At 38.5% G+C, this 15,790-nt stretch overlaps 1 protein-coding gene across 3 annotated transcripts in view; it reads right to left on the bottom strand.

The window, feature by feature from the left end:
- grsm (probable aminopeptidase NPEPL1 granny smith protein) overlaps nucleotides 1-15,790 on the bottom strand; it is a 45,114-nt gene that overhangs the window by 9,062 nt on the left and 20,262 nt on the right. For all 3 annotated transcript variants that reach the window (XM_076179408.1, XM_076179410.1, XM_076179409.1), the window contains exon 8: nucleotides 15,089-15,252. In XM_076179408.1, the coding sequence (XP_076035523.1) occupies nucleotides 15,089-15,252 (164 nt within the window). The remainder of the gene's footprint in view (nucleotides 1-15,088; nucleotides 15,253-15,790) is intronic.

Here is a 15,790-nt window from a genome sequence, read left to right as displayed (position 1 = left end):
AACGTGTTATCTAAGATGTATCTATTTTCGGGGTTGTGTAGCCCTATGATTAACACGCTACACTTAGAGATATTGAAGTTCATTTGCCATTTCACCGACCATGTTAACAATTTATTAAGATCATCCTGCAGAATCTCTGCATCATCTCCTGACCTAACTAGGCATCCTATTTTAGTGTCGTCCGCAAACTTACTAACATCACTATTTATCCCATCGTCTAAGTCATTTATGTACATAATGAACAACAAGGGACCCAAAACCAAGCCCTGGGGGACCCCGCTAGTAACATTGCCCCACCTAGATTTTATTCCATTTATGGTGACCCGCTGTTTTCTGTTACTAATCCAAGCTCTAATCCATTCTAACACTTTTCCTCCTATGCCATGGGCTTTGATTTTATTTAGTAGTCTCTGGTGTGGCACCTTGTCGAACGCTTTGCTAAAGTCAAGGTAAATAACATCGTAATTTTCATTGTTATCTGACGCCTTATATACTTTAGTGTAAAAGGATAGAAGATTAGTCACACATGACTTACCCTTGGAGAAACCATGCTGTGAATCATGAATTAAATTATGCCCTTCGATGTGTTCTCCGAGTCTATTTACTATTATTGATTCAAGCATTTTTCCTATAACCAATGTCAAACTGATTGGTCTGTAGTTGCATATAGACGATCTATCTCCCTTCTTAAAAACAGGAACAACGTTTGCCTGCCTCCAAGCAGTTGGCACAAAACCAGTGTCTACCAATTTATTGAATATTTCAGTTAACTGGTCGCAATTTCAAATTTACACTCCTTAAGCATTCTTGGAAAAATTTCGTCTGGACCTGGAGATTTTGTAGTTTTAAGTCTTTCAATCTGCTTGACTGCTTAACAGGTGATGAATCATTGGTTGGTTTTGACATTGAAACGGAGGTCCAATCATTCTAGTGGATGAGTGAAACATCCCCAAGACCCAAATGAGCTCCCCAAGTTTGATCCAAGGTCAAGGTGATGCTGACAGTTTTCTTCGATGCTTAGGGTGTTGTTCACAACGATTACCTCCCTGAAGGCTTCACAGTGAACCAGACTTACTACACTAAAGTTCTGAAATGTCTGAGGGACACCATCCGTTGCAAAAGTCCAGAAATGTGGAGGAGTGGTGACTGGTTTTTCAATCACAACAATGCTCCAGTCCATTCAGCCCTCAGAACTCACGAGTTTTTGGCCAAACACTCAATCACTGTTCTTCCCCACCCCCCCTACTAACCTGATCTTGCTCCTTGCAATTTCTTGTTGTTCCCCAAACACAAAAGACCCTTGAAAGGGAGAAGATTCGAGACGATTCCCGAGTTTAAGGCAAATGTGACGAAGGAGCTGAAGGACATTACAAAAGAAGCATACTAGGACTGTCTCAACAAGTGGAAACACTGTTGGGATAAGTGCATGCATTGGGGAGGAGACTACTTTGAAAGGGACCCAGATCTGTAACTTCTAAAGTGCATTTTGTTTTACAACATCAGTCCGCATATTTTTTTTAACAGACCTCGTATGCCACATTCAAGCTCCCTACTTTGTCTTTAATTTCTCTTAAAACATCTATTCTCTTCAGATACCAATTCCTCACCTGATCCATCAACCTCCAGTAAAACTTTGACTTCAAGCTCAGTCAATTTGCTATATTTCATTTTAATTAACTAGTTCCTTAATTTTTGCTCTCTAGTCCTTCAATGTGACTCCTTATCCACACATTTCTAAATTTTACCAAATCTTTTAACCTAAATTATATACACATCTCATTCACCACTAATGTGATTTAAACTCGTGTCTCATAGCCCTCGCCCCACCAACATGTTAGCCAAGCCTATCAACTTCGTCAGTCTCATCAATGTCTGATCCAGCATTTAATACTGTTGACACTACTTCCTCAGATTTTACAAGATCCTGTTTTCCCTTATTGCTCTTGATAGGAATTGATCCTCTACTCATCCTCTTACAATTGTATATTTTTTCTCTACATAATTTCTCACTAATGTTTCACCATTCTTAATATATATATATATATGTGTGTGTATGTAACACTGAATGGGCCCCAATGAACAATTATACATTTTTATCAACCACAATACACTTTAATTCTGAGCCATCATCAAGAAGGACTTGAGGAGGCCAACATGCAGAAATTGAAATGTGGTATGGCCAGCACATGACAAGTGTTAGTGACTTAGCCGATTGCACCATCAGGAGAGAGATAAGTTGAGTGCAATTTTTTTATATTTGTATGCTTGATTAACATACAAGTACACGAAATTTTGCATTCAATCCATCTCCACTATGATAGTACAACTGGTAAGTATATGAATGCAGAAAAATGTTTGTAGAACACTGAATGGGCCCCACTGAATAGATATACAATTTTATCAACCACAATACACTTGAATTCTAAGCCATCAATATCGAGAGCGACTCAAGGAGGCCAACATGCAGAAATTGAAACATGGTATGGCCAAGGACTCAAACCTGGGCCAGCATGTGACAAGTGTTAGTGACTTAGCCAATTGCACTATCAAGAGAGATATAGGGTGAGCACAACTTTTCTTATACATTTGTATGCTCAAGTTACATACAAGTACACAAAATTTTGTGTTCAACCCATTTCCATTATGATAGTACAATTGGTAAGTACAGTATATGAATGCGGGAAAGTATTTGTATAACACTGAATGGGCCCTAGTGAACTCTTGATGGTGCAGTCAGCTAAGTCACTAACATATGACACATGCTGGCCCAGGTTCGAGTACTTGGCCATACCACGTTTCCATTTCTGCATGTTGGCCTCCTCGAGTCGCTCTCAATGTTGATGGCTTAGAATTGAAGTGTATTGTGGTTGATAAAAAATGCATAGCTCTTTTCCCACCAAATACAACTAGGTAAATACACACATATGAAAAGATACTGGCTAAACTGAAGTTACCAACTTTGGAACAAAGAAGAGAGGCAACTTACTGATAATCTATACAATCATGAAAGGCATGGAAATACTTGATAAAGAGGACTTACTAAATTGGGACAAAAGAAACAAGAGGACAAGGAAAGAAACTCAAAAAGGATAGTTATAGAGATCTGAAGAAAAAGTTTTCCACACAGTGTTGGACACTTGGAACAGACTGGATGAAAATATAGTGTGCAAAAAACCATACACAAATTTAAGAGCAAACTAGACACTACACAAGATACAACTAGGTAAATACATATGCATATACAGGGTGTTTAGAATAAATTTTACACTTTTTTGGAAAGAAAAATGTCATATATTGGCCAAAAATTGATACATTCTCAAAATTCTAAGTGCATCTCTTATAGGATCTTTTCCCAAATACAGTTCACTCAAAGAAGCCGCCCTGAGCATCCAGCACACGGCCTTCACAGTATCCTTTGAAAGATGCCAGTTTAATCCTGGCAATCAACTCATCCTTGGTGTTACAGGCGGTATGATTGGTGTCTTTTACAACTGTGTCCCACATATAGTCCATGGGGTTGTAATCAGGTGAGTTGGGGGGCCAGATGTTGGGACTGGTGAAGTTGTTGAAGTTCTCAGAAAGCCACTTCTGGGTTTTCCTGGAGGTGTGACATGGAGCAGAGTCCTGCTGTCACACGTATGGTCTTCCCACAGCCACCTTCTCCACCCAGCACTTGACAATAGAGGACAGCAACTCAATATAGCCATCTGAAGTGAGTCTGAGTCCCTCTTCAAAGATGTGGGGTGGCATGACATGGCCTTTGCTGGAAACACCCAAAGACCATCACAGTTTGAGGGAACTTGGTCTTCATGAAGTGCAGGACTTCATGCAGACTGTAGACTAGCCACCTGTTGTTCTGTGTGTTGTGCAATTGGTCCTGGCAAAAGTTCTTCTTGTCTGATAAGAACCAGAGCACCTATGGCTCAACTGGGTGTTTGACCTTGTTGAGAAGTTTCTTGGTATTTGTAAGGCAGTTCTCTTGGGCAATGGTGGTTAGTTGACCTTTGCATCTCTTGTATGAAGAGCAGCGAAGATTCTTGTTCAGTACTTTCTTCATAGTCACCACTCTGATGCCCATCTCTTGCCAAGGTCTGCATTGCCTTGCCTGGATCTTGCTGTAATTTTTTTTTTTTTTTTTTTTTTCAGTTTCTTGACAAATTTTGATGTGTGAACAGAGTAAGAATGCCTGTTTTGATCCTTCCTGCTAGCCACTGTATAAATACCAGAGAGAAAAGAAGGAAATAGCTAAGGAAATTTTGAAAGATATACAGGATGAAGGGCAAACTTTTGATAAGGAAATTGACGAGATCCACAGAATAGGTAAATATTCAAAAGAAAAACAACATAGACCTCTGAAAATAAAACAAAGAACTCAAATGCCAGCCGAGGAGGTATTATCGAAAGCGGTTAAATTGGCAAACAGCAAGCAATTCAAACATATATGGATAAAAAAGGAAATGAGTGATGAGGAAAAAGAGAAAGACAAAGCTCTCAGAATTGAAGCCAATGATAGAAATGAGAAAAGGACAGAGATGGAAAAAAATGAGTTTTTTTGGAGAGTGCTGGACTTGAGACTGAAAAAATGGTACATCAAAAAATGGAAACTTAAACCAAAAAAGAAAGGAAAACATGAAACTACAAGTGGCATACACAAATATCGATGGCATGATTTCTGGAATTAACCACTTCCATACGGTGACGCCTACATAGGCGTCATGAGGAGCAAGTGGGTACGCGATGATGCCGACATCGGCGTCTTGATTATATCTATTGTAGTCGTACCTACGTAACCTCTTTTCTCTCTAAACTGGCTTCATCATATTTTCTATGGTTATCAAAATTCACGGGTGAAAGAGAACAAACGATTGAGCACTAACTTTATTTTTTTTAAATGTGATTATTATGACGCAACATTGCACGTCGGGCAGCTAATGCTGCCAGACATGTGATGTGCTCCGGAGTGAAGAGGTTAATGAACTAAATGACTATATAGAAATAGAGAAACCTGGCATTATGGGAATTGTAGAGACAAAACTGAAAGGACCTCTATCAACAAGTATAATGGGACAAGGTCTATACAGCCACTGGGCGGTAAATAGAACAGACAAGCAGGGAGGTGTCATGATATTGACCAAAAAGGGTCTAAATGTGACAAAGATCAATGAAGGCAAAGGCAATGTAGAATTAATTATGATCAAAATTGTAAACAAAAAGATGAGAAGCAGAAAATTTGTAGCAGTGTATGTACCACCAAAAATACAGGCTTGGTCGGATAGCGATCACTCTAAATTACTGGAAGACACAATGAATGTGCTAAATGAGTTATTGAAAGAGGGTGGTAACATAGTAATCATGGGCGATTTTATTGCAAAGGATATAATCTGGGAAGAAATGATGGTAAAGGGGGAGAACAACATTGGAGCAACATTCTACTGGATATGACCATCGAATACACCTTAACACAATGGGCTAAAGAAAATACTAGATATAGAAACAATTAGGAACCATCAAAACTAGACTTAATATTAACTTCTGAATCAGATATTGTGAACAAAATGGAATATATAACACCAATTGGAAAGAGTGACCATACTAATAGAGTTTGAATTAAAAGAAAACAATGTAGGTAGGAATGACAAGCAGAGAAGGAAGATTAATGTACAACAAAACGGATTTTGTAAAACTAAGAATTTTTTTTCCAAAACACAAACTGGGATAAATTCTCCAAAGAGGAAACAAAGATGGAAGACAAACGGAACATATTCAAAGAAAAGTACAAGGAAGGAATTGATATGTACCAAAGAAGAAACAAAAAGAGATATATAAAGTGTTGATATAACATAAGGTGTAGGGAGGCTAAACAGAAGAGACAATCCTGGAAAAAATGAAAAGACAAAAAAACATCCAAATGGCAAACATATATAAAACTTAGGAACGAATATGTGATTATACACAGGAAAGAAAAAAGAAATTATAAAAAAGATATTATAGACAAATCTTTTACAGATATATAAATAACAAACTAAAGGATAAACATGAAATAATAAAACTGCGTGAGGAGATGAAGAATATATAGATGACACAGAAATGGCAGAAGTTATTATCAGACATTTTCAAGTCTATTTTTACAATTGAGAGCTCACAATTTTGGGAAGATGGACAACAAGATCCCCCAAAATGAAAGAAATAAAGGTAACACAGAAAGAAATAAGAGACCAAATAAAAACCCAGATGTTAGGAAATCGCATGGACCGGATGGAATTGCAAATTGGATACTGAAAGAGTGTATTGATGAACTGACAAATTATACAGGATAATAAACTTCTCACTCAAAGAAGGAAAGGTACTGCAAGATTGGAAAGACACATAGTACCAATATATAAAGGAGGAAACAAAGAAGATCCTACAAACATCAGACCAGTATCCCTTACAAGCACAGTAGCAAAAATATGCGAAAAAATCATCAGAAAAAAATGGACTTAGAAAATAAAATAGTAAACCCTAAACAATTTGGCTTTAGAAGTTGAAGATCGTGTACCACAAACTTAATGTGCTTTTACTCGAGATTAATTGAGATAATACAAGAAAGAAATGGTTGGGCAGATTGCGCCTTCTTGGACTTGAAGAAGGCATTTGACAAAGTACTCGTCTGGGGTATTGGCTATACTAGTAAGTGAAGAGAAAGGTAAACATGTAGTGGAGTGGAAGGAGGTATCCTCAAGGATAATGTGGATGAGGGTGAAACTGGGAAAGGAGATGTGGGTTTTTGTAAGTGCATATGGGCCTGGTAGTGTGATGAGTGTAGAAGGGAGGCTTTTTGGATAGATTTAAACGAGTGTATAGAGGGATTAGGGAGGAACGTCAATGTAGTAGTATTGGGAGACCTTAATGCTAGGGTAGGAAATGAGCCAATTGATGGAGTGGTTGGGAAATGTGGAGTTCCAGGAAAGAATCATAGTGGAGAGTTGATGCTGGAGATGTGTCTAGCGAGTTGATAATAGCAAATACAGTGTTTCAGAAGAAAGTCAAGCATAAGTACACATGGGAGAGGGTGGTGGATGGAAGGGTGGTAGATAGGGCATTAATGGTCTATGTAGTGGTAGATAGAAGTATAATAGGAAGAGTTAAGGATGTACATGTGCTAAGGAGTGGTGGTGGAATATCGGATCATTTTTTGGTGGAAGGTAAGTTAAGAGTGGAGGATAGATGGAGAAAGAGGAAAAGGACAAAAAGTAGGGATGTGCTTAGAGTGAACTCTTTAAATGAAAAGGAAAAGGAGAGGGAGTACAAGATAACAGAAGAAAAAACAATGTGGAATTGATTATGATGAAAGTTGAAAACAGTGACATGAAAAATAGAAAATTTGTAGTAATGCATGTACCCCCAAAACAATTTGAGTGATCATTCCAAACTGTGGGAGTACACAAAAAATTAACTAATCAATTTACTGAAAGAGGGTGGAAATATAGTACTTATGGGTGACTTTAACTCAAAAAGAAATATGTTAGCAAGAAATGACAGTGAAGGGTGCAGAAGACCTCTGGGGAAACATACTACTGGATATGACCATTGAATACACAATGACTCACTGGGTAAAGGAAAATACCAGATACAGAAACAATGAGGAACCGTCGAGACTAGATTTAATACTTACATCAGAGCCTGAAATTGTGGACAGAATTGATTACAAAACCCCAATTGGGAAGAGTGACCACTTACTAATAGAGTTTGAACTAAAAGAACAAATGGATTTGAGAAGAAACGAGAAACATAGAAAAGGAAGACTAATGTACAACAAAATAGATTTTGAGAAACTCAGAAAATTCTTTAAAAATGCAAATTGGAAAAACTTCTTAGATGAAGAAATAAAGATGGAAGAGAAATGGAGCATATTGAATAAAGTTACAATGAGGAAATAAACAAATATGTACTAAAACAGAAGCAAGAAAGGGTATACATTAAGTGCTGGTACAAAAAAAAAAAAAAAATGAAGTGAGGCTAAAGATAGAAGAATCAAAGCTTGGAAAAAAAAAGAGTAATTGGCAAACATATATCAAATTAATAAATGATTATGTAAAAATACGCAGAGATGAAAAGAGAAAATATGAAAGGGACATAATAGAAAATGCAAGGAACATCCTAAACTATTTCACAGGCATGTAAATGGTAAAATAAAAAACAAACAAGAAATAGTAAGACTGGCTAAAATTACAAAGGTTTACAAAGGCGGAGCATGCCGACAGGAGACCTTTTGATCCATATCTAGGTCGGATGCAAAAAAAAAAAAAAAAAAAAAAATAATGATAGTAATTAATAAAAGCTATAATAATGTAAATAACAAATAAAATACATAAATAAATGCATAGGTATAGTTGAATAACAAACAAACAGGTAAATACTAAATGATAATAAATTGACATATAACTAATAATAAATGAAAATCAGACAGACAAATTATAACAAAACAAAAACAAATAATATAACATAAATTATAATCATTACAGCATCTTACTTAGGTATTTATCTAAATGATTCTTAAAGCTTCGAACTGAACTACATTGCACTACCTGTGCAGGAAGTTTATTCCATTCATTAACTACACGGTTGGCGAAGTTGTTTCTACCTACTTCCAAATTGAATCTATTTCCGGACAGTTTGAGACCATTGTTTCTTGTCTGATTCTCATTCAATGTGAAAATTTGGTCACTTTTGATGTTGTCAATTCCCTTTAAAATCTTAAAGACCTGTATCAAGTCACCTCTGAGTCTACGCTTTTTTAGGGAAAACAGATTCATGTGCTTTAGTCGATTTTCGTATGATTTATTTTTTATATTTGGAATCAGTTTTGTGGCTCGCCGTTGTACTTTTTCCATTCTGTCAATGTCTTTAATGAGATTCGGTGACCATACGGAAACAGCATATTCCAAATGTGGACGAACTAACGATTTATATAGCTTGTTAATGAGTGATGGACTTTTGAAATCAAAAGATCGTGCAATCAATCCTAGAATCTTATTTGCTTTCTCAGAGGCTGAAATACACTGCTTGGATGATTTGAGGTCGTTACTGATAATTACGCCGAGATCTTTTTCACTATCCACTTTTGTTAACGAATTTCCAAATAACTTGTAATCGTACTTACTGTTATTTTTACCTATGTGCATTACCTTGCATTTACTTGTGTTAAATTTCATTAGCCACTTTATGAACATTTCAAATCAGTATTCACAATTGAAAGTTCACAAAACTGTGAGAAAATATAGAAAGATACCCACTAATGAAAGAAATAACTGTGACACAGAAGGAAATCAGAGACCAAATAAAAAACCTTGATGTCAGAAGATCACATGGTCCAGATGGAATTGCAACCTGGATATTAAAAGAATGCACAGATGGAATGCATAGATGGAAAAATGCAAATATTGTACCAATAAATAAGGGAGGGAACAAGGAAAATCCAACTAACTACAGACCGGTCTTTCTTACAAGCACAACAGCAAAAATATTTGAAAAAGTTATCAAAATTAGATGGGTTACATCTGGAAGAAAAAATATACTGAATCCAAAACAATTTGGATTTTGACAAGGAAGATCATGTACCACAAACTTGATTTGCTTCTACTCGAGACTAAAAGAAATAATACAAGAATGGGATGGATGGGCAGACTCTGCTTTTCTAGATCTACAAAAAGCATTTGATAATACCACAAAAACTAACAAGAAAAGTGGAATAAATAGGTGGCATCAAAGGAAAATTATTGGAATAGATGTTAAACTTATTGACTGGAAGATCGAGGGTTTGTGATGGATGGCTTTCCTCAGACGTTTCAGAACTTCAGTGTAGTAAGTCTGGTTCACCCTTAGCATCGAAGAAAACTGTAAGCATCACCTTGACCTTGGATCAAACTTGGCAAGCTTTTTTGGGTTCAGGGGATGTTTCACTCATCCACTGGGATGATTGGACCTTCGTTTCAATGTCAAAACCATAAACCCACAATTCATCCCCTGTTATGATCCTGGACAAGAAGTTTTCTTCTTCTGAAGGATCAAGCAGTTCCTGACAAACCTGGACATGGGCTTTTTGTTCATCCATCATCAGACGTGGCACAAATTTCACAGCAACACAGTGCATCTTCATTCTTTTTGTCAAAGTCTCATAACAAGATCCAACTGATATCCCACACTCTTCAGCAAGCTCCCTGACAGTCAGACGTTGATTTTTCTAGGATGCTCATCATCTTCAATGGACTGTCGACCATCCTTAAAATGCTCATGCCACTTGAAACATGCCGTAAGCTTCATTGCAACATCACCATAAGCCGTTAAACTGTGTTAAGCATAGCAAAAGTTTCAGTTGCAGATCTTCCAAGTTTAATACAAAATTTCACAGCAAGTCGTTGCTCCTTCATGTCATTTATTCAGAAATCCACCAAATGAAAAAATTGCACTTCACTAAAAACCACATAGCTAATACACAAATACAGATATCTGCAATCAGGAAATGGCATTGTAATCAGCTGATCTGTGCAAACCTAGCGGATTCCCCTGGAACCAACTGGAGCCACACAATTCATAATTCGCATATTTTTTTAACAAACCTTATGTGTATATATATAAAAGAACATGAGTGGAATGATATCCAGGATGCTCATCATCTTCAATGAACTGTCGACCATCCTTAAAACGCTCATGCCACTTGAAACATGCCGTATGCTTCATTGCAACATCACCATAAGCGGTTAAGCCGTGTTAAGCATAGCAAAAAGTTTCAGTTGCAGATCTTCCGAGTTTAATACAAAATTTCACAGCAAGTCGTTGCTCCTTCATGTCATTCATACTGAAATCCGCCAAACGAAAAAATCGCACTTCAATAAAAACTGCGTAGCTAATACACAAATACAGATATCTGCAATCAGGAAATGGCATTGTAATCAGGTGATCTGTGCGAACCTAGCGACACCAAGCAGATTCCCCAGGAACCAAATGGAGTTGCACAATTCATACATACATACATATACCAAGGCTTTTTCCCCCTTACAAGGGAGGTAGCCAAAACGGAAAGGCAAAAAATCATTCCCACCCATTCCATCCCTAAATACACTCCAACCCCTCCACCCTTCTTCTTATCTTAGCACCTCCTGAATGACGGGTCATCCCTGCATCTTGTCCACTGCCCTGGGTCAGAAGCAGTGTCGCAAGACACAGCACATCCACAGCAAGGCCACTTCATTAAATCGGCGACCCCTCTCTCTGTCCCCCCATGCATAAAAGGAGAAGACAAGGAGAAATCCCTTTGGGCTGCGTCAAATTTTGCTCACACATACTACCTCACCCCCATCCCTCCGCCCATTCCACCTCATGCATCACAACATCATCCATATACAACCATTCTCCATTCACCCGTCTTCTGTCCTCTCCCATCCTTCCTCAACAGACATTCCCTTCTTCCCCAAAGCCCCCTTCACCCCATCCATCCACCTCATCCTAGGACGTCCCCTCATGTTCACTCCCTCCACATCTGCCTTCCATACCTCTTTTACTAGTCTTTCTTCACTCATTCTTTCTATGTGTCCAAACCATCCTAATATTCTTTCATCAACCCTATCTCCCAACTCCCTTTCCACCCCTGTTCTCCTCCTCACCTCCTCATTTCTCACTCTATCTAGCCTAGGAACCATCATACTTCTCAGACACCTCATCTCAAACACATTCAAACTCCTTCTCTCTTCCTCTCTTATGTTCCATGTTTCTGCCCCATACAGTGCTGTTGGCACAATCACTCCTTCATACAGTCTCCTCTTAGCATCCATTTACAAATGTCTATTCCTCATTACACTCTTTAATCCACCAAGGCATTTACTCGCTTCTCTCAATCTACATTCTACCTCCACCCTCACTCCACCTTTTCCTGCCACATTTGCACCCAAGTATATAAAACTATCCACTTCCTCCAGTCACTCTCCCTTAATGCTCACTTCCAGTCTACTGCCACTTTCACACCTTGTACATCTGCAAATACAGTGTTTCGGAAGAAAGTCAAGCATAAGTACACATGGGAGAGGGTGGTGGAGGGAAGGGTGGTAGATAGAGCGCTAATGGATTATGTAGTGGTAAATAGGATTATGATAGGAAGAGTTAAGGATGTACATGTGCTAAGGGGAGAGGGTGGGGGAATATCAGATCATTTTTTGGTGGAAGGTAAGCTGAGAGTGGAGGATAGATGGAGAAGGAGGAAAGGGACAAAAGGTAGGGAGGTTCTTAGAGTGAACTCCTTGAATGAAAAGGAAAAGGAGAAGGAGTACAAAAAGAAGCTGAAGGAGGAGTGGGAGGGAGTAAAGGATAGAGCAGAGATGGGTGTGGAGGAGGAATGGGGATGGTTCAAGGAGGTAGTCTTAAAGTGTGCAAGGATGGTGTGTGGAACAAGAAGGACAGGGGGAAATAGAAGAAAGGGTAGTGAATGGTGGGATGAGGAAACAAAGAAGGTTGTAGAAGAGAAGAAGCGAGTATTCACAGATTGGTTACAAAAGAGGACAGGGGAGTCATATGAGACGTACAAAGAAAAGAAAAGAGAAGTAAAGCAAAAGGTAAAGGAGGCAAAGAGGAGAGCAGATGTGAAATGGGGTAGGAGTATGACAGAAAATTTTGAAAGTAATAAAAAGATGTTTTGGAAAGAAATTAAGAGAGGAAGAGGAGGCGAATCAAGTAGGGAAGAAAAGGTAAAAGGTACAGATGGAGAGTTGATAATGGAAGAGATGGCAGTGAGGGGAAGATGGGCAGAATATTTTAGGGAGTTGCTGAATGTGAAGGAGGATAGGGAAGGAAAGATAGCTGCAGTGGGAAATGCGAAGAAAATGAGAGTGATGAGTGAGGAGAATGGAGGAGAAATAAGGAAGGATGAGGTGAAGGCAGTTGTAAAGATGATGAAAGCAGGTAAGGCACCTGGTCTGGATGGATGCCATGCAGAATGTCTGAAAAAGGGAGGTTCAGTGATGGTGGACTGGTTGGTGAGGTTATTTAATGTTTGCTGGAGAGAGGGTAGAGTACCGGAGGACTGGAGTAGTGCCTGTATAGTTCCTCTTTACAAGGGAAAAGGGGACAAGTGTGAATGTAGTAATTTCAGAGGGATTAGCCTGTTGAGTGTAGTAGGGAAGGCTTATGGGAGGATCTTAATTGAGAGGATTAGGAGAGGAACAGAAGGAGTAATTGGTGAGGAACAGTGTGGATTTAGGACAGGTAGAGGTTGTGTAGATCAGATCTTTGTGGTAAGACAGATATGTGAGAAAGCTATAGGAAAGGGGAAGGATGTTTTTTGGGCTTTTATGGATCTGGAAAAGGCTTATGATAGGGTAGACAGAAAGGCACTGTGGGAGGTTATGCAGATTTATGGGATAGGAGGAAAGCTTTTGGGAGCTGTTAAGAGTTTTTATGAGAGTAGTAGAGCATGTGTCAGGATTAGAAATGGAGAGAGTGAGTGGTTTGAAGTAAAGGTGGGACTTCGTCAAGGATGCGTTATGTCGCCCTGGCTGTTCAACTTATACATGGATGGGGTGGTGCGAGAGGTGAATGCTAGGGTAGTGAGTCAGGGATTGGAGATGGTTAAAGAAAATGGAGAAAAGTGGGAGGTGAGCCAGCTGTTGTTTGCGGGCAACACTGCGCTTGTGGCAGGGTCAGAGGAGGGATTGAGGAAGCTGGTGGCAAAGTTTGGGAGAGTATGTGATAGAAGAAAGCTAAAGATAAATGTGGGTAAAAGTAAGGTGATGAGATGTACAAGGGGTGAAAGTGGCAGTAGACTGGAAGTGAACATTAAGGGAGAGCGACTGGAGGAAGTGGATAGTTTTAGATACTTGGGTGCAAGTGTAGCAGGAAAAGGTGGAGTGAAGGTGGAGGTAGAATGTAGATTGAGAGAAGCGAGTAAATGCCTTGGTGGTTTAAAGAGTGTAATGAGGAATAGACATTTGGGAATGGATGCGAAGAGGAGACTGTATGAAGGAGTGATTGTGCCTTAAAATGCTCATGCCACTTGAAACATGCCGTATGCTTCATAGCAACATCACCATAAGCCATTAAGCCGTGTTCAGCATAGCAAAAGTTTCAGTTGCAGATCTTCCAAGTTTAATACAAAATTTCACAGCAAATCATTGCTCCTTCATGTCATTTATTCTGAAATCCACCGAACGAAAAAATTGCACTTCACTAAAATCCGCATAGCTAATACACAAATACAGATATCTGCAATCAGTAAATGCATTGTAATCAGCTGATCTGTGCAAACCTAGCGACACCAAGCGGATTCCCCTGGAACCAACTGGAGCCGCACAATTCATAGTCTGCATATTATTTTTAACAAACCCCGTGTACATATATATATATAAAAGAACATGAGTGGCATTCTACTACATAAATTTTATATATATATATATATATATATATATATATAAATAAAAGAACATGAGTGGCATTCTACTACAAATTGGTTTATGTTGCAGTTGCTGCAAGTTACCTGAAGGCCACTGGTCTTCCATAAGAGAGACCAAGGGCAACAAACTGATTTAATTGGGACATTATAGGGGACAAAGAAAATTTCAACTTTATCAAAAACCTGATTCATCCTTGAAAGTTTCAAGAGCCGTAGCTAAAATGATTCAAGGACTTGCTGAGAAAAACTGAATATACCAGAACTGCCAATGTTAGACGAGAAAAAATTTAAGTGCCCTGATATCAGTGTTTAGAGCCTTGAAAGAAGTGGACCTAATAAAAAAAATCTCTTAGCATATAATCTGATAGAATCCAGAGGTCATGGAATGAAATTTTCTGTACAGAGATTTAAGTTAATGAAAAATTGGAGAGAAATAATATTACAATCAAATAGCTTATAAGAATTTAAGGTCATATTTGACCAATGGGAACTAGAGAAAGTGACCCCATGAGTAGAGCTTTCATCCTGTATATAACCAGGTAAAACATTCATACACAAACACACATAGTATGTATCCTGTACACAACTAGGTAAAACATACACATGCATTTACACATGGACACACATAAATACACAGGAAGTTAAATAGTCAAATGATGACTGACAACGTACTGCAACTGAATTTTTCATATCAGCCACGGCAGATGCAAATTCTGAGAAGTGAAGTTCAGGTGTGTAAGGCAGTGGGTGTACTAGATCACCTGAAACTTGTCCTGCCCGTATGGTAGCTTCTTCCCACTCATCACTATTTGTCAATAATCCAGCATGGTATTTTCCTATTAGATGAGATAAAAAAAAATTAAGTCAATTCATAAGTCTGCATTAGATCATACTCTACCTATAATTCCAAATATCTGCCAATCTCACACTATGCTCATGCATGTGCATACATTATGATTCAGTACTTGTATTTTGTGTACATGTGTGCATGCATGCACATACTCTTCTCATGTTCACACTTCTCAGCCACACTCAACAAACCATCTTTAACAACTTCAGTATGATGACGCCTACGTAGGTGTCACGAGGAGTGAATGGGTATGTGAGGATGCCAGTGTCAGCGTCTTGATTATATACTTTTTTGTAGTTGTACACGAGTTACCCCTGGATTCTGTGAACTGGTTTGATCATGTTTTGTGTTTATTATTACTCAGAGTAAAAGAGAACGAGTAATACAGCAGTGACTTTATATTTTATGTGAGTAGTGTGATGCACATTACATATGGCAGCTGATGCGGCATGTGAGAATTTGAGTCATACTGAAGTGGTTAAACCTCTCCTACACATCCACAACTCTCCTTTCTGATGCTCTTC

Source organism: Oratosquilla oratoria, chromosome 42 (genome assembly GCF_046742065.1).
Source record: "Oratosquilla oratoria isolate Oo_2021 chromosome 42, ASM4674206v1, whole genome shotgun sequence".
NCBI classification, from domain to species: domain Eukaryota; kingdom Metazoa; phylum Arthropoda; class Malacostraca; order Stomatopoda; family Squillidae; genus Oratosquilla; species Oratosquilla oratoria.
The sequence above is the reverse complement of the archived record's forward strand: the minus strand, read 5'-3'. Positions and strand labels throughout refer to the sequence as shown.